We start from the raw sequence: 26,311 nt of genomic DNA, 5'->3' as shown, positions 1-26,311 counted from the left end.
TTGTCCCCTACTGCCCCCTGGCTGGTAAACCTAATATTGTCAGTTTGTTTATCTGCCTGAGCGCAGCAGCAACACGTTTTCACATCAAACGCAAAGACACTGTTAATTTTAGCAAAAGTGTAACCGTTCAACCACATGGGGAAGAACTCCCAAAAACACTTTTGCCGTTTACTGCAAACAGCACGTATCTGAATTGAAACACCTGCCACTGGTCACACTTTGTACCTACTGACAGATGGATTTTGTGTGATCCCAATGTGACCGTGCCTCCTGTTTTTACACTGTATCTATTTATGTTAACAAGCATGTGTGTATGTATGTATGTTTGCCATTCCAGTTCACACGACCAGCCTTTGCCCCTCTCCTGTACATCATCACCACCATCTGTCATGCTGTTGCCACGGTTTGGTTGTTGTTGGACAGCTGTATGACGATGACGTGACATTGCAATGTAAGACATGTTTCAGTTTCACAGCATTCGTAGTTGTAAAAAGAAATAAACATTTTTATGAACATTTGTAAAACTGCCGTATGGGATTGTATTGTGCAGAAATTCCACCTTGTATATTCCTACCATGTGAAAACAAATGAGTTTTGATTGCCTTGTATCGTGGTTCACTGCTCCTCTCCTTTTACCTTCTTTTGTGATTATCTACATATCCCAGAATGTCTCTCAGTTCTCAGAAGGAACATGAAGTTTCTGTTTTCAGGTGGCCGGTTAGTATATGAATACTTTTAGCTACCAAACCTTTTTTCTGAAAAGGAGGACTATGTGCTCAAAATCCAACATGCTTAATGGCTGCATTGCATTCTGGTCTGTTGAGGCTTTTTGTGTCTTTTTGTCTGGATGGATTTCTTCCTTGTTTTTTTTACCTTAAAATTGCAATTAAAGTGTTTGTAACATGATTTTAATGGTATATTTAACTTACCAATTAATAATTAATATATTTCAGTATTTACTGTTTTGATTGATTTGCCTGGTTTAAAGAGTTCAAAACTCCAAAAACCATTAAAAAAAGGTGAAAACGTACAGTCATTCTGAGTACAAATTAAAAAATCCTTAAAAGGACACTTTTATAACGAGATAACAAATAAAATTGGATTATTGTGATCACGGCCATTCTAGGCTTCCATAATGAAAACGTGTCCCACTGATGATTTAGATTTGTCCCATGTTCCCTGCAATCAAACTGCATAGCCATTTTTTCCTATTGCAGTTTCAATAGTCTTCCAGACTTACTCCGCAGCATCTCCATATGCACTAGTTTCTCGCCCCGGCTGTAGGCTTGCTAACACTCTGCTCTGTCGCTGCCCATTAGGCGTCTGGCCCTGCTGTGTGACAGGCCGGTGCAAAACTTCCGTTTTTTTGGCCTTGATTTGGGGGCTTTTTGTTGTCATGAAGCTCAATGGTAATTGGCTTGCCATCAGCCTGTCAGAGTGGCGCAGCCGGGCCTTGCGGGTAAATGAATGTCCGTGTCGGTGTCCGGTGCTGAAAACAAACAACCTCATACCTCGGCGAGCCTGGGATGCGAGGCCGCCTGTCGGAACTCATCTGTCCTAGGCTTAATCCCCCTCCCGTACCCGCCTGCTCTGTGTAGGGCCGGGGCGAGGAGGAGAGAGGTGAAGAGAGAGGAAAATGAGCATTTGCATCTAAATGGAATGTTTTTCTTACCTTCATTCTTCCCTCTATATTTGTTTGGTAATGACTTGGTTATCTGCAGATCAAGACGTGAGAGGAAATCCTTCTAGCGGCTTAAGTTTTGAACAGAAATCTACACCCTTAACACATCTTACGCCTGTCTTTTCTTTGTTCTTTTGCCGTTTTATATTGAACCTGTTAGACCCTCCCACCCGCTATGTGTTGCTCTCATCCTTTCTCTCCTCCTGTCTCATCCTTTGGGAGTGAGGAGGTGTCTGTGTGTATGTTTGTGTGTGTGTGTGTGTGTGTGTGTGTGTGTGTGTGTGTGTGTGTGTGTGTGTGTGTGTTCTTGTTTAACTATATTCGTGGGGTTCAAAAACCGGGAGTCCAGTATACTTGTGGGGTCCGGACAGCTTTGTAGGGCCAAAATGCTGGATCCCACAACTTTGAAGGGCTGTTTTAGGGTTAAGACTTGGTTGTAGGATTTAGGTCAGAATTAGGTTATGGTTAGGTAAGGGTAAGGGTTAAGGTTAGGCATTTAGTTGTGATGGTTAAGGTTAGGGTAAGGGGCTAGGGAATGCATTATGTCAATGACGGGTCCCCACAAAGATAGTGAAACGCACTGTGTGTGTGTGTGTGTGTGTGTGTGTGTGTGTGTGTGTGTGTGTGTGTGTGAATTCCATCCTTCTGCCCTGCTTTTAGTCAGTGTTCATGTAAACCACCATCACACTTGACATTCACAGGATAATGTAACCTAAGGGCCCTGCAGAACATCACAACAGCTGCACCATGACACTGCCTGCTTCCTTTTCCTCAGGAGAGAGCGTGACATGTCGTCTTGCTTCAGGTCACGTTTAAATGCACCCACGTAGTTAAATGTTCTCATCTCTCGGCTATGGCTGCATGGATTATGTGTAAATCCCACACCTTGCTACAAACATACTGTTTACACACTGCATCACATCCACCTCCAGGGGAATAATTAGTCTTGCATGGCCCTGTATTATTAATTCATGTCCAGCAGGAGTGTGTCTGCTCCTTATGCAGTTTGTTGGGCCCCAGTGGGCAGCCTCTTAGCTTGTCTCACCCCATCTCCCCCAGCCTCACTGTCCAGGTCCCTTCTCCCATTAGGAGGTATAATGATGCTGAATTATTCACTGATGTTTGAATAATTCAAGGTGAAAATGCTCATTGACTGAGGGAGAAAATGTGCCAATCTGCTGTCTTGAGCATCAGTCTGGACCTTCCTAATGAGGGAGAGAACTGAAGTGTGTGTGTGTTCTAAAAACAGCAGAGGTGGTTCATTAAAAGACGTGCACATCGTTGGTGTGTACTTTTATTTACCCTGAATTAATCACAAGAAAACAATCCAAGCACTATTCTACTTAGAAGAGCAAAAACGTGTCATTTATTTTCACATAGATACTGTATGTATTCACACAATTCCTCCCAATTGTCTAATCATTTATGTCAACCATAAAGCTGTTGTAATCAATACTTTCAATACATGTGTAATGTATGTGATAGATGTGTCTCATAGTGACAAACAACACAAATAATTATTACCTGACTCTGTAGTTCCTTTCAGGTCATTGTTTTGGTTTCTTGGTCCGCAGGTTTAATGTTTTGATTCACTCAAGGCTCTCATCAGCATTGTTACAGTTCTGCGTAAAGCTCTAAAAACCCACCGCATGCTACCTGACCAGCACCAAACCACAGTCAGGCAATGTTAGCTGATAGCTGGTGAACATAGTGGAGCATTTAGAAACTAAAGAGCCAGATATTTGACTCAGTAGTTGGTGGAGACCAAAACGGAGCTAACAGGAGAGTGAATATTGGACTAACATGTATCATTTGACTCCACATGAATGGTGCTCCATGTCAGCTGGATGTTCAAATAGGAAATTTGGAAGCCATAGCAACTTAAAGGTTGATTAAATGTCAGTGTTTAAAGTTTGTTGCGTTGCCCTCAAAATGGCCAAAATCTATAAATAGAGCTTTAACTTACATGTGTACAGTATGCGACACAGAAGCTTCAGTATGCTGATATCTTGATCCTTGGGGAGTACAGGAGAATTACTGCTTCAGGCACTGTGCTAACTTATTATAAACTGGGCCACAAATTTCCCATGATGACCTTTTAATCTGTTCTGTTTTATCTGACTATTTAAACCAAAATCTACAAAGAATCTCTTTTTGCAACACCATACGTTTCCTTTAAATGTTACTTCTTTTAAAATGATTTGGAAAAAAAGTAAGAGAATGTATCAGTAATGTGGCTCTAATGTGTCAAGCGAGTTCAGTATTTTGACCCAGATGTGAACTGCCAGGACAACAACAACCCTTGACATTCCGGTTAGTCATCACTATCATCTTCCTCATCTGGGTCGTGACTTTCATAGCTGTCCGCTGGAACGTAGCCGTCAGGGTCTTCCAGGTCGTCGGCAGACTCATCATCATCCTCCGTGTTCACCCTCCCAGACAGGACGTCCTCTATCCAGTCCTCCAACTCCTCAGGGGTGGGCAGGTCCTCATCGTTGGACATGTCCAGCCACACGCTGTCCGCCTGGACCACAGAGCACCAAGAATGATAAGATTAGGGTTCATTTACTTTCCTACAGTCTAAGATTCTAACCATTACTTACATCTGTGACATTGACCACACCAATCTGAGGTCTAAACAGGTCCAACTTGAACGTTTTTTCCCAGTAAGTGGTCAGCTGGAGGGGTGAGACAAACCCAAGTTAACTTAGCCTATCAGTGACAAATGTGATACTCTTTGTTAGAAATACTAAGCTAAGGATGAGGCAGAACCAGAGGGAAGTCATCAGGGTCGATCCAGACGATGCTGAGCTCCGGGTTGTTGGTGTTGTCTCTGGCCACGTCTTTCAGGATCTCCAGGAACTCATAGCCATCTGGGGACGGCAGAACAGGGCAGCATGATCTCGCATAAGAAAATACAAAGGTATACAACTGCAAAATGAAAAGAGAAAAAGCTCAGACCTGGATCTTCCTCCTCGGCAAACGCAACAATATGGATTCCATCCATGTCGTCCTCCTAGGAATTGAAAAAAAGTTCAGTACTACCTCAAACTTGCTTAAGATAAATCTATGAAAACGTATGAAAAATGGCTTGGGGAGCCAACTCAGTCTACTTTGGAAAGACCGAACACCTACTCACCCATGTTTCAAACATATTCTCTGCCCGGAGCTTCCTCAAAGTAGCCCTGTAATGAGCATATTTTCGTAAAATGTTTAACCAGGTTGTAAAAGCGTTAAGCTAACCCTTAAACAATATAAATCAAGTAAACCTTCTATGTTGGTTGACAAATTCGACAATATCCATCTCAGACAGAGGTCTGCCAGGCAGGATGGCCGGCTCCTCCATGAAGGGCTCATAAAAATTCACTTCGTTCATCTTGAGGGAGAGGTGTTTGGCTACCTAAAACATACAACATGCCAGGATGACATTATGATAAACGTGTGAAGGATATAATTATGGGCTTTTGTTGAATGAGTGGATGAAGCTTATTCAAAAAATCCATTTTCTAATAAATGCATTTCACACTAAAAACAAGAAAATAACAGGGTTTAACCAAAAAGAGCAATCACCTATCATTCACAGTGTTACTATTCATTAAAAAACAAAATTGGGAAATAGACTTATGCACTTTCTTCTTCAAGTCCTTGTGCTAAGCTATGCTAACCAGCTGCTGGCTGTAGCTTCATATTTCACATACTGACATTATGATGCTCTCATCTTTCGGGAGGAAAGTGAATAAGCGTATTTCCCAAATGGTCAAACTATTACTCCATTAAATAGTGCATTAACAAGCAATGTGTATGTGAGAGGAATCAGAAGTAGATTGATAGTGATCCTTAGATTTAGACACTATAAATGCAGATTAGGATGTTATTTTGTGCAGCAAGACTTACAGATTTATCAAATGTAGCAAAGAACTTGATGTAAGGTTGAAAACGCTCTGAGGCCTCCTGGAAAGATTTGTAGTCTGATAAAAATAAAAAGGGGGGGGGGGGGGGGCAGAGAAATTGATGAGGGACTCAAGAGAGAATGGCAGAAACCAAAATTGAGAAAGTGAAACAGATTTAAGCGTGAAACTTCATTCACATTCTGCTCACATCCCTAGCCCAAATCTACAGCATGTGATCAGGAAGGCAAGCAGTGAAACACACTCGCTTCATTCAATTTCCCATCATGATTCTACTGTCTTCACCCCAGTAACAAAGTCTCCCTTAATATAGTTTTATATTCTTGCAATGTGCTCCTGGCTCTGCTCCCAACAAGGTCACAACCAAGGAGCAACCTATCTCTGGACAGAAATTGGCTCCATAATGAAACTTCATCAACTGTCATATCGGACCAGATAGCATCTTCTCTGTCTCACTTTTTCTCCCTTTTTTGTGAGAGGAACTATAATTGCAGTTTGACCTAATAGACAGAGAACTAGAAGCTATTAAAAGTATCTCATGGGACTGAGTGAGAGTGCCACAGTCTGGAATCAGGTTTCCCTTTCGCATGGTGATGTAGATCCATTAGCCTCTAGATCCCATTAGCGTCTTGGGAACTCAGTGAGGCAGCTTTTAGGGGACAGAGAAACAGTGTAGATGACCCAATCACACACTCCTCATGTGTGTTAATGCAAACACAAAAGCATTAACACACACTTCACTTGCTAAAATAGACGCTAGCATGAGCAGTGGTGGAAGAAGTATTCAGATCCTTTACTTAAGTAAAAGTACTAATACCACACTGTAAAAATACTCTGTTACAAGTAAAAGCCCTGCATTGAAAATGTTACTTAAGTAAAAGTATGTAAGTATCATCAGGAAAATGTACTTAAAGTATTAAAAGTAAAAATCCTCACATTTTAGAAACTGGAAACGATACAAACAGTTCTGTCAATCAGCTAAGTGTTTAATGGTCTAATCTTTTTTGGGCTTTTCCGCCTTTAATGGATACGACAGCCAAATGAGAAAGAGGAGAGAGAGGGGGAAGACATGCAGGAAGTCATCACAGGTCAGATTCGAACCCTGGACCTCTCCAGCTGTACTTGTAGGCCGTTATATTGTTTGGTACTTTAATTTATGATAAAATATTGTATTTCATAAACTACATGTGTTTTGTGCGCAAAAATCTTAACTCGTAAAGTAACTAGTACATAAGACTGTCAGATGAATGTAGTGGAGTAAAAAGTACAATATTTCTCTCTGAAATGTAGCAGAGTAGAAGTAGAAAGTGGCATGAAAAGAAAATACTCAAGTAAAGTACAAGTCCCTCAAATTTGTACTTAAGTACAGTACTTGAGTACATGTAGTTAGTTATATTCCACCACTGAGCATGAGTTTGGTGGTAAACTAACAGGAATCTTCTCCCTTGAAGTAGCCAATGAGGCGGATGTCTTCCTCCATCCTCTCAAAGGCTCGCAGCTCCATGGCGTTGTTGAGCATTTCCACTGGGTCCTCCAGCACCTATGGGGCGGTATAATACAGGTAAGGTATTTTACTGCCAAGAAATGGTCAATGTTCAACACGTTCACACCATTGAATGTAAATATGAACAGTGTATGGTCACTCTTTCTTGCCGAGAGTTATTGGCAAGAAAGCGTATTAATCTTCTCATCTAGGCTCCCTCCCAGAAAGAAAGTGAATAAGCATATACAGTTGTGAATTGGGAATGGCTGGTTCTGGAAGTGAAAGTCCCATTCATTTTTCCTCTGCATTGACTCTCCCAGTTAAATCATCAGAACAAAAGATTAACAACTGCATTAAAAATATTAGCTTCTTTGATACAAAAAAAAGTAAAATGTACAAGTCTGTGTAGGCCTTCGTAAAAACTTCAAAAGGTAGATAGCTACTCCCAAGGTGCATTTTGTCAGAAACATTCAATCCCAGAGTTAACGATTGCGTTGCTAAGAAACCCAAAATCACAATCTGCAGTTTAAATCAATTAACTTTCAAATTCTGGGTCAATTTTTGATGAATTCAGAAATTATGATGCTATGTTTTGTTTACAAATGCAAAAATAAAGTGTTTTCTCTACAGCTTTGATTCATGCCTCTGACTGGCCTATTCTCCATAGCAACTGTGGCTGAGGCTCATGGGTATTGTAGTATTTGTGAGCTGTCTGCCAAAATGACAAAAAAGTTGAAATATTTTAAACTGGTGGCCATAACACAAATTTATAGAATCGTTAAATTATCCTGTAGAGTCCTGTGATTCTATTAAAATGGAAATGGGCTGAAAACACTTCAAGAACCTGCGTCTCCTCCCACTTCGCAAATCAATTTCCCAAAATACCAAACTAATCCTTTAAATGTATTCATTTACACATGATTGACACAGATTATCACTTTTAATAAGAAATACCTTCAGGGGAAAGTGAAATACGTCATGTACACATATTCTAAGGAGACTGCAGCTGTTAATTGCTTGAGGATTTCTTCTCTCAATGGCCGCCAAGATTACACATCTAAAAAATAGCAGAATCAGATTTTCCACTTACATCCAACAGAAACTCCACCAGTGTGTCTGCTGAGAGCTCCCCATCGAACTCAATGACACGGTCATCCTTAAAGACGTACAAGCTGCCCACCTCCTCCAGACCTAAGTGAACAGCAGGAATATAGTATATGACTTTGATAAAGCTAAATTTAGGGCTTCACATTTAGAGAAAAGTAGCAAAGACACCATTTCCATAACAGTACATTACTGGCAAGGTGTGTATGAGCAAAGTCACACAAAGAAAGCATGAGAGAGGATTAGAAAATACTGATCTAGTATTTAAAGCAAAATCTGAATTTAGACATTCAGCATGCACAGCAATGCAACTGATACTGTGGTAGGCATCCGTGGAATGATGAAGACACATGAGTCATACCCAGTTTTTTGGCTACTTTGGCATCCTTCTGGGAGTCCACCATCCCAAAACCGATGTCTTTGTTCTCCAGGACCTGAGCTGTGAGCTGGGTGTTCACACAGACAAATGTCAGTCAGCTTAAAGCTCTTATTTGTGTGAATTGAAATAGTAGTACTTTCATATTAAGTTGTGTCATACTGAACAGGTGATCTTTGTTAAATGAACAAATGATCTTTGGTTTATGTGTATTGTATCCAAGCAATTGAAAAAAGTGTTAGAGTTTTGAAAAATGTGTATTTTGATCATTGGTTGTGAGTTTTGTGTCTAGAGTTTTGAAAAATTACGTCAAGGTTCTGAAATTAGTGCCAAAGTGATTGTAAAAAACTGTAACAGGATAGGAAAGATGAGTAAAGTTTTCTGACTTTTCTGTACTTTTTGCTTTTTTATGTGAAATGCTGCAAAGATGTACTTTGTTTGGTCAATACAAATTATTAACTCAACAACATATGAAATGAGTGACGAGGTGTCCCAAGTAGACAGTGCACATTTTTTGTCAAAAAGTTAAATGTTTGGGAACCACTGATGTAGGAAGATAAAATGTCCAGGAAATTAAGACTACAGTATTTCTAAAATCCAGACCACGGAGAATGCGTTGGACCATCTTATCCTTTAAAGATACTAACTGAAATCCCCTTAACTGTTAAATATAATCCACGGATCAGCCTGGTATCAAACACCTTCTACTCTGCACTCTGTATTTAGCTTGGCACTTTCTACACTGTGTATTTGAGCTGGCATCCACAGCTGCTGCTGTCTTCGTTAATACATCTTTTCAGAGGTGTCTGTGTGTGTGTGTGTGTGTGTGTGTGTGTGTGTGTGTGTGTGTGTGTGTGTGTGTGTGTGTGTGTGTGTGTGTGTGTGTGTGTGTGTGTGTGTGTGTGTGTGTGTGTGCTGAGAGACGCCTGCAGAGTTTTCTTGATAGAGGGAAGCTGTGAGTCAGGACTGCTTGCTTTTCAGCTCACAGTTCTGGAGGAAGGAAAACAGATTTTGATATATTGAAGAGAACCAAAGTCTGGTTCTGTTTAACTGAACGGGTTTCTGCTTTCAGTGCATGAAACATGACAGGAATGGAAAAGTAATAACTGAAAAGGTGAAAATATGGGTCCCCTTTTTGTTATACTTTACAGCTCATAAATGAGAAGGGAAGGGATGCAAAAGTACATCTACTTATTTCTAGTCCACAGCCAGATAGTAAAGAGTTTTGGGAACAATCTATAATTAACAGAATGACCTAGAAACAATCCCTGGATACATGTGAACCGCAGAGGAGGGCACATAATGGGATTGAAAATCACTGCTTGCCAGTTAAGAGAGTGTGCAGGTAAAACGTTTGACAACTGTGAATCCTTCTTCAGTGTATGGTTTAGCAGACACGTCAAGAAGACAGAGGAAGAATGAGGCATTCCGTGTCTGTGAGGAGATCACTGACTATACAATGACTTGTTATGACAGGTTAGAATCAAATGAGCCCGGCATTGAGGCTGCAAATCTAACCCACAGGGATTTGAGCTCCAGCTTCCTGAGACATTTTTATGTTACCAGTGGCATCAGATAGTTCAGGGCAATGTATGACACAATGTTTGATCAGTAATGACGTCCTCTTGGCAGGATTCAGGTGCATAACTGAAGAAGTCAGTGGCAGTGTCACTGGAAAATGAAGGATTTGTAGGGAAGTAGACTGTTGTAAGAATCAGTTGATTAGAACTGTAATTTATGAGCTAACAATTGATTGGTTGTTTATGCCATTTATCAAGGAACAAGACTACATTTTAACATCAGCAAGCTGATAAGCTCACAAGGACAATGTTGATGCAGCCAGGTATTTCATTAATCAAAGTAAACCTGAATTGTTAGTCGATGAATTGATGAGTCCAGCTACGGAAAATGAATCAGAAACGTTGGTCATCGATTCATTGTTTTGTCAAGTAAAAATGTTTTATATCGTTTTAAAATGATATCCTTGTAAACCTGTAAACTGTTGCTTTTCTTGATTGTATTGTATGTTACTAAATTGAAAATCTTTTTACTGGATAAGTAAAAAGTGGTGGTGCTACATGCAAACTCACCAAAATCCAAAATTTCATGACAGCCCATCAATTAGTTGGTCCAAAGTGGTCAACCGACTGACCCACCAACACGTTCTAAGGCGCCCTTTATACAAGGTTTATAAGTTGTAACTAATGGATTTGTAAACGTTTAATAAATCATTTACTCATGCTTGATGAACATTAATGAAGAAAAGAAAGTGGTATCTCTGAAATGTAAAAATATGCCCAGTTTTTAGGCAGCATTAAAAGGCATTACACTTTTTTCAGATTGGAATTAACTCAAATTCCATAATAAAGAAACAAAATGTTATTCTTAATTCGTCACATACAAACAGTACAATGTAATCAACTTTAATTACTGCATTTAACCAAGCATTAGGAGCAGTGGACAGCTATACATACAGCATCAGGAGAGCAACTTGGGGATCAGTGTCTTGCTCAGGGACAGTTTGACAGAATATCAGTACTAATCTCCATGTCCTCTACTTTAACTCTACATTTGATTTTCTGTCTATTCCTAACTCCTCCAGCTCTCCGTTTCCCACCCCTGTAGAACCTATTTCTCACCTCCAGCACCAGCTCTGTCATCTGGAACCGCTTCTGCAGGCCCTTGTTGGCAGGCAGTGGTTCATGGTAGAACAGGCACAGCAGGTCGTATCTTTTCAAAGCCTTCTTGTAGTTGCGCTCGCTGATGTCCAGCACCCTGTCCTTCCCGTCAAAATTAGGGAATTCAAGACCTTCCTCGGCCTTGCAAAAGATAACCAGGCGAAGGCAAAAGCCACACAACAGAGAAAGCCAGATTTGCTGCATCGTTGGTCAGTTGTGGAGGTGTCTGTAAGCCAGATGAAGTTTGCAGAGAAATCAAAGAACCTCTCAAGGCCCAACTTGAAGAGTACAGTATATACCATACAAAGGAGATTTGCTAAAATCCATCTACAGATTTGATCTCTATTACCTCTCTAGCAAATATGAAATATTCTCACAAATATGTAATCCCTATTTTCGATCTGTCTCTCTGCTTCTCTCTATATCTCTCCCTCTCCACCTGTCTTCTGTCTCCTCCTTTTTTCGTCACAGTCTTACTGCCCCAAATCTCCCAGGAGGGTCTCTTTCTTTCCTCCTTTTATCTCACTGACAGATAAATTTACCTCAACAATCCATGGACAATAATCCATGTTATAGTCATCCCTGCCCTTGACATACATTCTGAAATTAGAACAGAGGAACTGTGGGGATTTCATCAGTCCATTAATCAGCAATGATTATAATAATATGCATTGGAAAATGACATTTCATGCTAGGAAATAAATGAAGAATGTATTTGTTTATTTAGACAGGCAGAATGTGCATGTGAATATAAAAAGACAGAATCATTTGTGCTAGTCTTCTAAATGTTACGGTAATGTAACCTGTAAATTAATTTAGTTGTGCGCATTACCGTAATGACTCTATTCAGCCCGAAGTAACAGATCACAGATCACCGCTTTGTTTCTCCTCTTCAGACAGAGCTGGAGGATACAAAGAAAAATGGAGCGCTTTTGGCTCTGCATTATTTTTACACTGTTGCAAGTTTGTGTTTTGTGTTTGGTTCCCGCGTCAGGTAATACATATTTAAACAGATACGACTCATGAAATCATATTTAAAAATGGTAGGAAGACTTTGCTGCATTTTGTTTCGCTGTACATATTTGGGGTAACTTTTGTTGTTGGAGTCATTCATCACTTCACGAGCTAACATTAGCTAACTAGCCTACGAGCTAACTCATTTAAGCTTACTGTGCTAACGTTAAGGTTTGCATGAATTGTGTGAAGTTTCGCTTACAGTAAGATTGTAACAAATGTGAAAAATATGTAAAATAAAATGTATATTACTTAAAATGGTTATATTCATTGCGGCTGGGTGTAGTTTTAGTAGTAGTAGTAGTAGTAGTAGTAGTAGTCAGTTCAGGGTAGTTGGCACTAACAAATGCTCTGGCTGGTTGCTCTGATAGTATTTACTCAGACAGATAAAGGCACAAAATATATTTTATGCTTTAATTGTAACTTAAAGTTATGATACTGTACAGTGAATAAAAACAGTGAAAATACAGGATATTTGAGGTCCTTTTTAGGACAGTTGAGCTGCTTGCTGACCCAGTAGCCTTGTGTGGGGATCTTTCCTAACTGTCCGTCTTGTGACCCATCGTTAAATTCTAGTATTGGTCCAATATGAAAATCTATTCTGATCCGATTTGCATTTATCTTTAGGTCAACAGTGGAAGAAAATTAGAGACAAGATTTCTGATGTTGCTAAAGGACACACTCCATGCAACCCTGTCAACTGTAGCTGCCATCTAAGGTGCGTGTAATGCCAACATGCCTTTGCTTTTCCTCATACTGTATATTGTAACTCAGCTTTCTCTTAACTAATAGGAATTACAAGACATGATTAGTGAAGCTGACCATGCTGCATTAAACCTTTTGAGACTTGTTTATATACCCCTTGTAACCCTGCAGGTTTACATTTTAAAGGGTTAATTATATAATGTGGATTTGATCATTTTTTCCTCTGCCACACTTGATTTCTGTGCCAGTGTCCTACAAGATGACTTGCGACCCTTTAAAGGGAGAATCTCCGAGGATCTCATGGCTGCGACGGTTCAGAGAGGGGTGGGCACCCACTACCAGATCATCGGACACAAGTTGTACAGGGAACCCAACTGTATGTTTCCTGCCAGGTGAGGAGAAAAAGCACTTGATGGGATTATTCTTAATGTTTGATCACTTCAGATTAAGGTTTATATTGAATACATTGTTACTTATTTACTCCCAATCAGTCAAAACAGACTGAAAGAGAATATATACAGTATATATGTATACAGCTGTTTGTTTGCCCTGCCTAAGTCTGTCTTCCGGTTTCAGATGCAGTGGGGTGGAGCATTTCATCCTGGATGTGATTGACAGGTTACCTGACTTGGAGATGGTGGTAAATGTCAGGGATTACCCTCAAGTCCCCAATTGGGTGCAGCCAACCCTGCCTGTCTTCTCTTTCAGTAAGGTCAGACTCTACGCATTAGTTTTATGCACAGCTAAAATCACACACAAATGTTGATTAAATGCAATAACTGGTTTTGGATATGTGTATGTTCGATTTAAGTAGACAGCAGACTACCAGGACATCATGTACCCTGCTTGGACGTTTTGGGAGGGAGGGCCTGCTGTGTGGCCCATATACCCCACTGGACTGGGAAGATGGGATCTGATGAGGGATGACCTTAAAAAGTAAGGTTTAGCACTTTTTTTGCTATTTAGTGGAATAAATCATTAAATGAGTATTTACAAAATAAGAAATGCATTAATGCAACACTTAAATAATAATCATTTGCAGCCATAGCATAGGAAGTATATCATTTCAGTGTGCCATTTTCATATGATATGTTGTGGTAGGTCTGCAGCACAGTGGCCATGGAAGAAGAAGGAGTCCAAAGGATTCTTCAGAGGCTCCAGGTCAGTCTTGTCAGTCCTGTGACTTTATTCCTTTGTGTAATAACATGACATTATACAACATTTCAAATGTTTTCACGTTACTCTTTACTCAGCTATATTCTTACCACAGTTGACTGCACAGTTCAGACATATTAAAAAGTGACTGTTTAGTCATTCTCTTCTCGTTTTTGCTGTTGTTGATAGAACCAGTCCAGAGCGCGACCCTTTGATTCTTCTGTCCAGAGAAGCTCCAGAGCTGGTGGATGCAGAGTACACTAAAAACCAGGCCTGGAGGTCTGAGAAGGTCAGTCATACTGAAACCACGCCATGGTCAAATACCCTGTCTGACCCTGTCTTGTCTAATGATTGGTTAAAAGCATCCGGACAGTTTGACAGAGAAACACACCACATTACACCCTTGTGACTTTACTTTTATATTGATTAAAAAAAGGAAATCTGAAAGTCAATCTGTGTTAATGATCTACCAACCTGTGTTTTTCTATCTGTTTTAGGACACGCTAGGGAGACCCCCGGCCAAAGAAATCCCGCTGGTCGATCACTGCAAATACAAGTAGGCTCAATTTTGCATCAACGACAAAGTGTAACTTTTAAGATGACAGCATGTTAAACCGCAACAGCTTTACTGAAAGTCCATAAAATTATGCACACATCTTGTGTGACCAGTTTTAACAGTCCCTCCTTGGCCTTGTTATATCCTTGCAGATATTTATTCAACTTCCGAGGTGTGGCAGCCAGCTTCCGCTTCAAACATCTCTTCCTCTGTGGTTCCCTAGTGTTTCATGTGGGAGATGAATGGCAGGAGTTTTTCTACCCTCAGCTCAAGCCCTGGGTCCACTACATCCCAGTCAAGCAGGATCTCTCTGATGTCAGGTACCACAACTAGTGTCAGACATTTTCTCCTTAGTTATGATGATTGTTTGCAGTCCTGGTCTAAATGTTTTTTTAGTCTACACTGTGATGTCACAGATTTCACATGTTTTTCACAGCCTTAGATCGGATGTAGTATTGATTTTTGTCTTTGTCCACGTCATTAGCTCTAAATGAAGATTGCTAATGGAATCATATTCGATGTTAATTGAGTTTAAATAGTCTTTCCATTCCTTCCTTCCATATTTCGCATCTCTAAATAGGAACGCCTTAAAATAAATCTAACATGAGACCAAACATGCAGTTTTGAGTGCAGCCAGTTTAGGGCCTAAAAAGGTTCATAAATCCTTAGTAAATATGGCCCTTACTGTTTGAGACCTCAAATGTTCCTGCAGATTATGAGTGTTAAATGCATAGTCAATGAATAACTCACTGACAGTGTTTCCCACACATAGACTAATGTGTGGCGGTGCGCCGCACTATCAACACCGGCCGCCGCACCTTGCGTTTCGTTATTTCATTTTTTTTGAAACGCTATTTAAAACACGTTCAGCTGCATTTCCTTTCCCTGCTCTCCTCCGTCTCTCTGTCACTTGCGTCTCGCTCACACACACACACACACACACACACACACACACACACACACACACACACAGAGCCCCTCCCACTGTGCACACAGCGTCTGTCTCCATAAAGGAGAGAAGACGGCTGGCGAAATTCACAAGTTCACGAAAGGTTGGTATCTCGTCAACACCTTTACACAATCACTCATTAAAAAGTGCTATAAAAATCTTTTATATTCTGAATACAGTGTTGTCAGTGTGTTAATGTTGGAGTCCCGACCCGACTCTTAGCAAACAAGCGATTGCGCCTGCTTTAGAAAGTTAACTAGTCGCAAGTTTGCGGTAAAATGCAGTTGGGTTGTCGAGGTCAAAACACTGTATGTAGCAGCTGTGAATCAAATGAACTTATTATAAATAGTTGTCATTTTTTTACTCTTACACTGAAAAAGGCATGTATTGAGGATGAGGACCAGCCTGAACCGGAGCTATCAGTCTGAAACAGAGCTCAACAGTCCGACCAGTGGAATTAGTTATGTTATTAATTGCTTTCTAATCTGTGGAAAACACTGACTGACTTTAGAAAAACAAATGCAGCCAAAGCAAGTTTAAATGTGTCCTCTCACACATTGTAGAATCTACTTTCTTCTTTTCTTCTATTTGATATTCACAAAAAACATACTTTTATAGTCTTAAGAATGTCAGCATCATACAAATACACATGTAAAGGTATTATAGTAGTAGAAACTTGAGAAGTTTCATGTTCAAATTCACACACTTGTGTTCCTTGATTGAAACTCATGGTGTAGTTTACAATTGGGCAGGTCAGTACTTGAATGAATAGAGTCTTGGTCTAAATCTCCTTTGTACAGTATGTATGCTAAACATTGATGTGCCGTTACATGTTCTGTCTACTCAGGGAACTACTACAGTTTGTCAACGAGAATGATGCCATTGCAGAGGAGATTGCAATGAGGTAACGGGTCATATTTTATGATTGTATTTTAATGGGAATTAACTGTAGCAGCTATGTATTTGAAAAGGTGAGTGTTGACGTTATACACTGTTTGTTTCTGGATCACAATTGTTCTGTGCTTCGAATCCTATCATATACTGGCTCGACCTCCTGTGAGTTGATTCAGAAAGCAGTGGTGAGATCTTAGAGAACAAAGCGATAAGAAGCAGGGTTCAATTCACAATGTTCTAAAGGGTTAATGAGACACACAAGTATATATATATTTTCTAACAACCGCTACATTCATTTAGATGACGTGTAGTAAGATACGAAAGAGAGTCAGGATGGACAGAAGGATTGTCTCAAGGTTGGTTCACACAGATAGGAAAACTGTTGCAATTTAGGATACAAATAAAACAGATGAGAGATGATTTCTTCAGAGTTGCCACAGAATGCAATGTGGAATGTAACACGTTCACAAGAGTGTTAAAGTTACGCACTGTTTATTTCTTGCCCCAAAAGCACACTGACTTTCTGTTTCGTTTTCTTCCCACAGGGGTAAGGAATTCATCCTCGACCACCTGCGGATGCAAGATGTTTCCTGCTACTGGGAGAGACTCCTCACTGAGTTTAGCCATCTTCTCACCTACAAACCCAAAAGAAAGAGCAACTTCAACCAGATTGTCCAAAGACCCAGCAAGACGGAGCTATAAGAGTGAGACTCTGCAGGGCCAGGGCAGCTGAAGTAAAACTCGAGATAACGAATGTAATCACTGTACCACAACAAATGATTTCCTCACAAGCAACGTCACATGTTGATGTTGGCGTTCCATGTTTTTGTCAAAATCGCATCTAAATTAGCTAATCTAAAACTGTGCCCAGATACTTTTCACATTTATTTCTATCGAGTCCAGGGTTTTAGTCTAATGTGGAGCACGGTTGGACCATGTGTCCTTACAGTTACAGGACATATAGCTTAGTATTACAGTCATAGGTGTAGTTTAGTGTGTTGACTGTGGATGCTACCATACCTTCAAGTGCCACAAGGGAGCTTATATGCCAATTCTGAGTTGATTGATCACTTTCTGATTCAACTTTTTTTTATGGCTGTTGTCTATACTCACCGGCAAAGTCTATCTATGTGAGCAACGTGTGAGTATAAACTGGGGGTGTGGAGCTTAAAAGATATGGCATTGAGTGTCTAATGAAATATCATCTGTCTATCAAACTGCATTAAGGGAAGTGTAGGATCCAGTGTTTTTGGAGCTTGACCCATACTATCAACTAAAAGTCAGGCCTCTGCTGCTTCGATTTTGACCATTCTATTTTTTAAGTCTCTTGCGAGTCCCTCAACTTCATGGAAGTGACATACTAAATAGCTGAAGTGACCCTTTAACATGCAATGTAAAGACTTTGCATTGTTTTGTAACATTAGTCATCTGGACTGGGCTTCAGACAGATTTTCATGAAAATCAGACCACTTGCAGAAAACTGAGGAAGAATGGAAATTAGATTTTATTTTATTTTTTGTTTTCGAAATTGTAATTAAGTGTTAACTTGGTTATCCTTAGTGACCTGCAAAGACTGAGTGGAAGAAGAAGTTCAGTTCCTTGCTCAAGATAAATCTGAATTGAACCCTTGACCATCTGACCTTTTCCTGCAGACCAACCACCAAAATCATGAACATATTGCATATTCAACTGTGGAGCACCTAAAACTCTATTTTTAAAAATAGTATGATGTTGACTTTCATCCGCTGCTCAAATATCCACAAAGGATGTACCTATAATAATACTTACAGATGCTATGCTGTTACATATTTAATGCAGTTAACTGGGGAAATATTCTACTCAGAAACCCTGATCTAAAAGTCCATCTAACCAAGTCCTATTACTTTAATTAAGTAAATGGCCAAAAGTAATACTGATTTAGATTCTATGTTAAGTCCATGGAATCTGTTGTTGATGGGTGGCTTACACATGAGCTTTGCTACACTTCCCTCTACTGGACAACAGAGGAAACTAGCAGTCCTTTATCAAGCATAATTACAGCAACGTATCCATGTGTCGTTTGATTTACTTGTTTATTGCAACAATGATGCCAATGTCTGCATTTGCATGGGTCTGCCATAAGTTTGTAACTTAAAGAAAGCACAAAATACATATTCACAGTCCGTATTTCATTCCACACTTAAGTGCCAACAGTGTCAATAATGACATTTGAGTGAGTAATTATATTTTGAAGCGTGGAGTTTCCAAGAAACACTCATGTTGTTTTTACCTTTTTAAAAGAATGAGTCTTGGTGTTAAGAGATGATAGTTTATACAGATAATGTTGAATATGTTGTAGTATTCACATTGTACTGTAAACAAGCAGATTCTCATCAATGTAAGGTTATTTTTTACACTATTGTTAAACACTGAGGTAAAGATGGTCCATTAATATGTTGATTTGACCAAAAAGCTGTGATGGGGGGGCCTGGTCAAAGTGTGACAGGCAAGTTGTTATCGCCTTGGGCAGCATTTTAGTTTTTTGTGCCAATAAACAGTTTGGTTTCTAAATGAGTGCACATGCAACACAGTGTTCAGTCCTCCACCGAAGGGGGCGCTATTTTCCGTTTGGTTTGTGACGCTGTATACTCTGGCAGAGGTCAAAGGTCGGAACAACACCGGCAGATTGTCTGAAAGTCACCGTTCAGAAACAAACAGCAGAAGGACAATTATGAAAAAAACCCAATGTGGAATATATTTAGATTGAATGTGCATTAACCAGGGTTGCGTTACCTTATAAAACAAACAGTAAATTGTTGAGAAATTCTGCGCTTTTTGCAGGTAAGATGCTTCCAACGACAGAAGCTTATAGCATGCATGCTAAGCTATGATGTTAACGTTAAGTGTTAAGGGCTCCGACTATCGACATGCATGATATGATTTACGTTTCTTGTAGTTTTTAATCGGCCAAGGCATGTTAACAGGGCTTACGTGCAGTTTAGTGTCTCACATTATTTTCCAAAAACTGAGCGTCCCAAATGATGAGAATCTTATTTGAGACAGGTTAAGGTTAGGGGTATGGTTAGGGTTGCACAGGTGGTTTAGCAGGTTCATAATTAAGGACATTGTATGGGGAATTTGTGACACTAAACTGCACGTATGTTAACAGACGACGGAAATTAAAACCTTAATGTTACGTTTCATGAGCCATTCTAATGTTAGGTAGTTAGCTAACGTTAGGTGTTTTGTCATAGGAAAGTTGTGAGATTTTAGCCTAGCTAACGGCATTGGAAAGTCAGATCTGACCTGACACAGCTGTACGATGTCAAGCTAATTGAGGGAAAAGTCAGTAAATGAACACGCTGTACAAGACACCTTCCAACACATTACCCGGGCAGCATGTGACTTTATTTTCGTAAGTTGTTTATCTTTCAAATATTTAGTCAATTATAAATATATTTTATTAGGTGACACGGGTATTGACAAATGTACATTTCAAGTTAACAGCCCAACGCTGTCAGAAAAATTGCTAGGTAGTTACTTACTTGACCATTCAATGTATTGCATTTTAAAATGATATAAAACAAAAGCAAACAATTGTTCACATTTGTGAAGCTGCGAGCAGCATTGTTGGTGTACATTACATTCAGGGATCCTTACATTGACACAACTAATAAGGACATAAAGCAAGATAAATAAAAATAGATATGAAACAAAGTGTGGACTAAAATGTTTTATACGTTTTTCACAGGCTTGGTACATGGCACACATTTTTGGTTTCAAGATACACATGTCATGGAAGCATACTTCAGCTTTTTAGTCCAATGAACATAAACGGATAGATAACAAACATATTGCAGAACTATTACAGGGTCCCACTGAAGAGAAATGTGTGTGTGTGTGTATATATATATATATATATATATATATACACACACATGAAAATTATTTTTATCTGGAGTGACGTAAAGGTGATGATAAAGAACTAAAGCGCATGTATGTGTGTGTAGGCTTTGTGTTTATTATTATAAATATATTATATTACATTAACATTATTATTATTATTATACATACATTTGCATAACCAAAAACCTAAAAAAAAAATTCTCTTTAGTAATTTCTTACAACAGAGGGCAGAGATCATCAGTTATATATTTTTGAGTGGTATTTCCTGAGTCAGATTGTATTGATCTTTGACCCTGAACCAGGCAGCCAACAGACCCTGCTCAGAGGATCTGAGGGTCCCAGCAGTTCATTGAAACATCAGTGACGCATTTTGAAGTCAAAGAATTTTTTCTGAGAAAGTCTGCTTGTGTGCCCAGTGTGTTTTTGATAGGACTGCACCACTTAACATCTGCTGAGTTTGACAGCTTGTTTAGTCTTGCCAGGATTGCATTTGCCTTAAGGCTGTTTATTTTGAGGATGAAGCTGAAGATGAGGCAGAGGGTGCAACATCCCAACCCATGGCCATGTGTTTCTGCCTCTGCTGCAGCCTAATGCCAGCTGAAGCGTGATGAATCCAGAGCAGCCCAGAACTGGCTTCGCCCTGCAGAGACGACGGGCAGATTTAGCCCCTCGGGGCACACTGAACACCGGCCTACTGCAGGGCCTCATCCAGAGTGCCAGGCCTCCTTCCTTCTGCTTCCTGCTCCCCAGGGTCCACGCAGCTGATGTGGCTGCTGCCCAGCCTGAACGTATGCCCTCTTCTTCTTCCTCCTCCACCACCAGTCCTGATTCTGCACCCATCCCCTCTCCCAGCATAATGCCAAGCAACATAGGCAAGCCAGAATTCCCAGACACAGGATGGGACCGTATCAAGGATCTCTTTGACAAAGAGTTCGTATTTTTTTCATTTTGATTTCTTCTTCTCTTTCACCTCTATTTCCTTGCTCTCTTTAAACAAGTTTTATTAACACTGTTAAAAGACAATAGTTTGTCCTCCTTTCTGCATCCATTTTGTTTGTGTTGCTGTTTGGGTGAGAGAGAGGGTACAATTACAAGACCACAGACTTGAATGCATTGAACATGACCGTTTCATTATGTAAAATTGTGTAAAAATATGTAAATATGGGTATTTCTTTCAAAAACGACCACTCCTGTACCATAATACACAAACTTTTAAAACTTTGCATATACTCAAATATAGTATTGAACTACACGTCTGCTGCATTACTTACGCTGTTTAGTCCCCCCACAATTTCTTAGGTGATTTTGGCAGTTACCGTAGTTGACAATGCAGTTTTACTGCATCTAAAGTTGAGGAATAAGTGGCACCGAGTTGGTTATCAAAAGATGTATGGCTCTTGTCTCCCTGTAGTGTGACACAGAGGTACCCAGAGGAGCTGACCAACGTGATAAAGAGCGGTGTAGTTGCAGCGCTAGCAGGCTTGCTCTACGGAGGCCTGCCAGCAGCTCGCCATGCCAGGCAGAGGTATATCCAAGTCAGCCAGGCCGAAATCTATACTAGCCGAGTGGAAGCAGTGGTGAGTGGAAAGTGAAAGTATATGGCTGTGCATGTGCCATTAACCCTGTCGTTGAATAACCGTATTGGCAGAGGATTTAGGGAAAATCTGCGACAAAGGTGCAATCACTCAAGATCACAATGTAAGAGTAAAGTTGAAGAGTAACTTTTTCTCAAAACAATTAGATTGGACACTGATCAGTTAGTATTGATTAGTGATAGTGTTGAAAATGATAATACCAAGTGCTGTAAATTGTGACACCCTAACACTTGATGATTAAGTTTCAGTAGAAAATGATTGCACTACTGGGAAAACTTTAATAGATAATGTTACCCTCTAATGTTATAGCATCATGGTAATAACACAGCAGCAACCTTATGATTGTGTGTCCTTTCTGTCTAAATCAGCGCTCAGCTCATAATGCAGCAATCAGGGGTTTCGTGAGATATGGATGGAGATGGAGCTGGCGAGTGGCTGCTTTTGTCACCTTGTTCAAGTAAGCAAACAAATGGGTTATTCCAGACCATATCATTTAGGTTTAGAGTTATATTTGAGACAATAAACTAAATAAAGGAAATGTTTACAAAGGAGGAATATAACAAATAAGCTGCATTAGATTCAACAACTTTTCTCTAAGCCAAGCGCAACTGAAGTCAACCCAATGTTTATTTGTATAGCACCTTTCAACAACAATGCAATTCAAAGTGCAAAAGACAGAAAGGCATTAGGAGAACATATAAAGGAAATGCAAGGCAATATAAAAATATGCATACATGGTATGGTACAACAGAATATATAAATAAGTCAAAATAGAATAAGACAAACCAAACGGTATACTAAAAGTGTCAGTGCAAGATATAAATATAAAGTCCCAAGTTTAACTTTATAAAAGTGGCAACACGTTTTAAGCCCTGATTTGAGAGAAGAGTGAAACAAGCTCTGTGGCACCAACTTTTTGCTAATTGCGTTTTTAGTGTTTTAGTTTTTAGCTCTAACAGTAATTTATCTGCAGTAATACAGATTAGCAGAATAGTATTTATATTAGAGAATGTATTCATTGTAATCATTTTTATTTCCAATGATCATCCCCCTTAAATCTTTTGGTTTCAGTCTAACAGTCTTTCCCTCATCTGTCTGTCTGTTCACTTCCTTCTCTAGTACTGTCAGCACAGGGCTCTCTGTGTACCGAGACAAATATTCCCTCAGCCATTATGCTGCAGCTGGAGGTAAGTCACATGGGCTTCAACAGGGCCTGATCACACCTATTTTTTTTAAATCTTTATTTATCCTGGGATAGCGAACTGAGTGCACTTGCTGTGTCACAACATGGCTGCATCACATTCACACATCTCAACACATCTCCATCTGGGGGTTGTTCTGTACGAATTCATATGTTTGTACTGAGCACCAGATTACTGGGGCGCTTAGGGGTTGGGGCGCAGACCATGAACCGTTCATTCCCAGTTCACCTGTGGCCGAGGGCCTTTGTTGCACGCCACTCCCCGATTCTCTCCAACCTCATTTTTTGTCATCTCTCTACTACAGCTGTTTAAATTAATAATGCATAACAATGCCCATAAAACAATTAATCAAAAACAGATTACTATACTATATAATGAAATTCACTGTCCACAAGGGTGATTTTAATATTGTGCAGATATTGTGTTTGTCGAATTTCACACACATTGAGTTATGCATGATGATAAAAGTGTAAGTGTGTGTGTGTGTGTATGTATAGCTGTGACTGGAGGCCTTTTCAGACTAAACCTGGGCCTGGGAGGACTGGTGGCAGGGACAATCATTGGAGCAGTGTTGGGGTAAGGTTGGCTTCTGCTTCCACAATTGTCCTTTCATATTTATTGATTACCCAAACCGTCCTAACACATCAACTTGTTACAGTAACTTATCTAGTTTCTACCCTGAAGCATTTCAATCCTCAGAATTGATTTTCATTATCAGAATCTGCTATGCATTCATTTCTTTAACAGACATGAATATTTGCTCATGCTTGTGTGTATGTTCATGCCTGTGTGCTTGACAGCAGTGAGCACTCTGGCAGCCAGCTGCGCCCCTCCCAGCAACCCTCTGTCACCCAGCTGAACCCCCCCCCCCACCCCTAACTCTGTTCATGGTGCCAGAGGGACTCATGTGCACTGCAGAGCGCCATGTTTTGGGTACTAAAGCAAGGAGGCAGGCCAAGGCAGCAGCTGCCCCTCTCCATTTATGCCATCTCTGTTATTCCAGCCTCTCATCTCCATCTACCGTGGTCTGATCTGGACTTATGCTTCACTCCATCTCCTCTCTCAACCCTCTCTCCTCTCTCTGTCCCACTATTCACTCCTTCCTCTGGCTGCTTTCAGCTGAGTGCACAGAGCCAAGAGCAGATTTGAATTTTATTGTGTAATGGAGATTGAGGGTCAGGTGTTTGATGGTGTAACAGACTGAGGGGGCTGGTTTGGATTGTCTCTGTGATCATCAGCTCTGTGTTGGCTCAGCCCTAGTCTGTTCTCCTGTTTGCTCCATACTCGTATTTCCTCCTCCTCATCTCACTGTCTGCTTGAGTGACCAGCCACCTGGAGCATTTCATGTGTGCAAACAGCCCCAGCCCTGGCTATGCCAGGTGCAGCCGGGGCAAAAGGGGATGAAATGAAAGCAGGCAACTAATCGGAAAAGCACATCACGCTCCAGATCTCACCCAAGAATCATCCTCTTGTCCAGGCACATGGCAGAGGTGTGACTGGAAGGTTTGAGTGGGGCTGGGGGGGAGGGGCGTGATTTTGTAAGACACCGCTAAGGGGAAATTTGGCACTAACTTATTACAATGAGGCAGATGACAGACACCTTGGAAGGGTTATGCAATTAAAGCTTTGACAAACTTACATGTGACAGCTAGGTGTGTTACAAAACCAATGATACAATAGCAGGAAGTGTTTTAGGAATCTATTATATACCAAGTTTCCCCAGTGTTGTGTCCAGTAAAGTGTCAACAGGATAGTTTCAAACATTACAGTAGCTGATGCATCTGTTGTGCAGGTACTAGTCTGGCTCAACAGATGTACATTGCTGGGATAAAGCCTGACATCCAAACACCGGATGTCCCTCCCCTCTCACTATCTCCGCTATCAGGCTGCCCAGAATGATTATGATAGGTTTAAAGAAATGCAAACAAGCCAGAACATTTTTTCCCCTATCCCAGAATAGATAGGGGATGCAGCCAGACTATACTCCAGTGCCGACACAGCGCTGTGGAGATAGGTCTGGCAGTGCTAGACTATGCAGGTAGTAACAACTGTGCTGTGATAATGGATTTTCTGTTTTAATGCAAAAATACTCTATAAAGCAATTAAACATGTTCTAAATATGTTTATGATATTTACAATAACGTAAGGTAACTTCTTCTCAGGATTCCCACTGGTGCTTTGATCATTGGCATGCAGTCGATATCAGGAGAAACTGTTAGAGAGAGGAGGAGGCGAGAGCGCAGAGAACTTTACGAGCTCAGACTTTCAGAATGGTGAGATATATTACAAGATTTTAATAACAATTAACATAAACCCAAATTTACATTCACAATAGTTGTTATCCTGATGTCTTGTTGCTCACAAGTCACTCTTTTTTTTTAAAATATATAAATCATAAGGATGGCCCGTCTGCAGTTGACAGATGATTTGATTGGAGAGCTGGATGTCAGCTCTCAAGCAGAGGAAACCAATAAGGACATGCAAAGGATCCAGGAACTGCTGAGTTTACCACAGACTGAGGATGCGACTCAGGACTCACACAGCCAATGACAGGAGCTGCCTCACTGCCTGTCATCTGTTGGACATTGAAGGTGGGACTTCACACAACTGGGAGGATAAATGGGTCACTTCTTTGCCTGGACTCCACACATCATCTTTCTAACTGAATGAAAACCGCTTCACATCAGAATTAAGACACTGTTGTACCTGTCAATATGTACCAATAATACCTGTCAAAAATCACAAAGTTGCCATTGTAAGGGATATGACCTGATCAAAAATCCTTAACCTCAAAGAAACGGCTCCTATATTTAAGTAATGTTTCCTCTAGCTTTCAAAATCACCTCAGCTCGTGTTTTTAGTGTGCTTGTGTCCTTCAGTATTGTCTCCTTAAGAATAAACAATAAAAAATTGAACAAAATGTCCCTTTCATTAAAACCAAACATTTTCACAAAACCGTCAAAGTGTATTAGCTTACCACTTAAGCTGGCCTGCCAAGACCTTTCTTCTCATTGTAAGTTATTGTAGTAGTTACTGATGTTTTGCTCATTATGTTTAGCACACCTAATTTTTTGACACCAAACAACAAATGGGAATTCATGTCTATTACAAAATGGTTTGTTTCTT

The 26,311-nt window shown here is 40.2% G+C and overlaps 3 protein-coding genes across 6 annotated transcripts; 2 read left to right on the top strand and 1 right to left on the bottom strand.

Annotated features, from left to right (window-relative positions):
* Nucleotides 1–3,995: 3,995 nt before the first annotated feature.
* On the bottom strand, nt 3,996–11,434 carry LOC144512852 (calsequestrin-2-like). 2 transcript variants are annotated; one of them, XM_078243807.1, is made up of 12 exons: nt 11,192–11,434; nt 8,538–8,622; nt 8,163–8,263; nt 7,021–7,129; nt 5,576–5,649; nt 4,951–5,081; nt 4,821–4,866; nt 4,643–4,697; nt 4,454–4,554; nt 4,285–4,359; nt 4,061–4,205; nt 3,996–4,021 (listed from the first exon to the last, which is right to left on the bottom strand). In XM_078243807.1, the coding sequence occupies exons 1-12, from the start codon at nt 11,432–11,434 to the stop codon at nt 3,996–3,998; spliced, it is 1,191 nt and encodes a 396-aa protein (XP_078099933.1). The 2 variants fall into 2 exon arrangements, with proteins under 2 accessions (XP_078099933.1, XP_078099932.1); XM_078243806.1 differs by having other exon boundaries at nt 3,996–4,205.
* Nucleotides 11,435–12,123: 689 nt separating this feature from the next.
* On the top strand, nt 12,124–18,135 carry poglut1 (protein O-glucosyltransferase 1). Its single transcript, XM_078243445.1, has 11 exons — nt 12,124–12,224; nt 12,872–12,962; nt 13,198–13,341; nt 13,526–13,661; nt 13,764–13,885; nt 14,051–14,110; nt 14,294–14,393; nt 14,602–14,660; nt 14,813–14,980; nt 16,457–16,513; nt 17,049–18,135. The coding sequence occupies exons 1-11, from the start codon at nt 12,152–12,154 to the stop codon at nt 17,203–17,205; spliced, it is 1,167 nt and encodes a 388-aa protein (XP_078099571.1). The 5' UTR covers nt 12,124–12,151; the 3' UTR covers nt 17,206–18,135.
* Nucleotides 18,136–18,329: 194 nt separating this feature from the next.
* On the top strand, nt 18,330–26,105 carry timmdc1 (translocase of inner mitochondrial membrane domain containing 1). 3 transcript variants are annotated; one of them, XM_078243446.1, is made up of 8 exons: nt 18,330–19,323; nt 20,975–21,318; nt 21,800–21,965; nt 22,352–22,440; nt 23,103–23,170; nt 23,683–23,761; nt 25,348–25,458; nt 25,585–26,105. In XM_078243446.1, exons 2-8 carry the CDS (start codon nt 20,996–20,998, stop codon nt 25,733–25,735), a joined length of 987 nt encoding a protein of 328 aa, XP_078099572.1. In that variant the 5' UTR covers nt 18,330–19,323; nt 20,975–20,995; the 3' UTR covers nt 25,736–26,105. The 3 variants fall into 3 exon arrangements, with proteins under 3 accessions (XP_078099572.1, XP_078099574.1, XP_078099573.1); XM_078243448.1 differs by having other exon boundaries at nt 25,575–25,664; XM_078243447.1 differs by lacking the exon at nt 18,330–19,323 and adding an exon at nt 19,346–19,897.
* The last annotated feature ends 206 nt before the right edge of the window (nt 26,106–26,311 follow it).

Source organism: Sander vitreus, chromosome 24 (assembly GCF_031162955.1).
Source record: "Sander vitreus isolate 19-12246 chromosome 24, sanVit1, whole genome shotgun sequence".
Classification (NCBI taxonomy): Eukaryota; Metazoa; Chordata; class Actinopteri; order Perciformes; family Percidae; genus Sander; species Sander vitreus.
Note: the sequence above shows the minus strand (reverse complement) of the source record. Positions and strands in the feature narration are given on the sequence as shown.

Coding starts and splice junctions, on each gene's coding strand:
- timmdc1 (XM_078243446.1), top strand. CDS start 20,996: ATGAATCCAGAGCAGCCCAGAACTGGCTTCGCCCTGCAGAGACGACGG. Junction 21,319..21,799: donor AAGGATCTCTTTGACAAAGA/GTTCGTATTTTT, acceptor GTCTCCCTGTAG/TGTGACACAGAGGTACCCAG. Junction 23,762..25,347: donor ATCATTGGAGCAGTGTTGGG/GTAAGGTTGGCT, acceptor ACTTCTTCTCAG/GATTCCCACTGGTGCTTTGA.
- poglut1 (XM_078243445.1), top strand. CDS start 12,152: ATGGAGCGCTTTTGGCTCTGCATTATTTTTACACTGTTGCAAGTTTGT. Junction 14,661..14,812: donor GTCGATCACTGCAAATACAA/GTAGGCTCAATT, acceptor ATATCCTTGCAG/ATATTTATTCAACTTCCGAG. Junction 14,981..16,456: donor CAGGATCTCTCTGATGTCAG/GTACCACAACTA, acceptor CTGTCTACTCAG/GGAACTACTACAGTTTGTCA.
- LOC144512852 (XM_078243806.1), bottom strand. CDS start 11,434: ATGCAGCAAATCTGGCTTTCTCTGTTGTGTGGCTTTTGCCTTCGCCTG. Junction 7,130..8,162: donor TGGTGGAGTTTCTGTTGGAT/GTAAGTGGAAAA, acceptor ACCGCCCCATAG/GTGCTGGAGGACCCAGTGGA. Junction 4,867..4,950: donor TTTGTCAACCAACATAGAAG/GTTTACTTGATT, acceptor TGCTCATTACAG/GGCTACTTTGAGGAAGCTCC.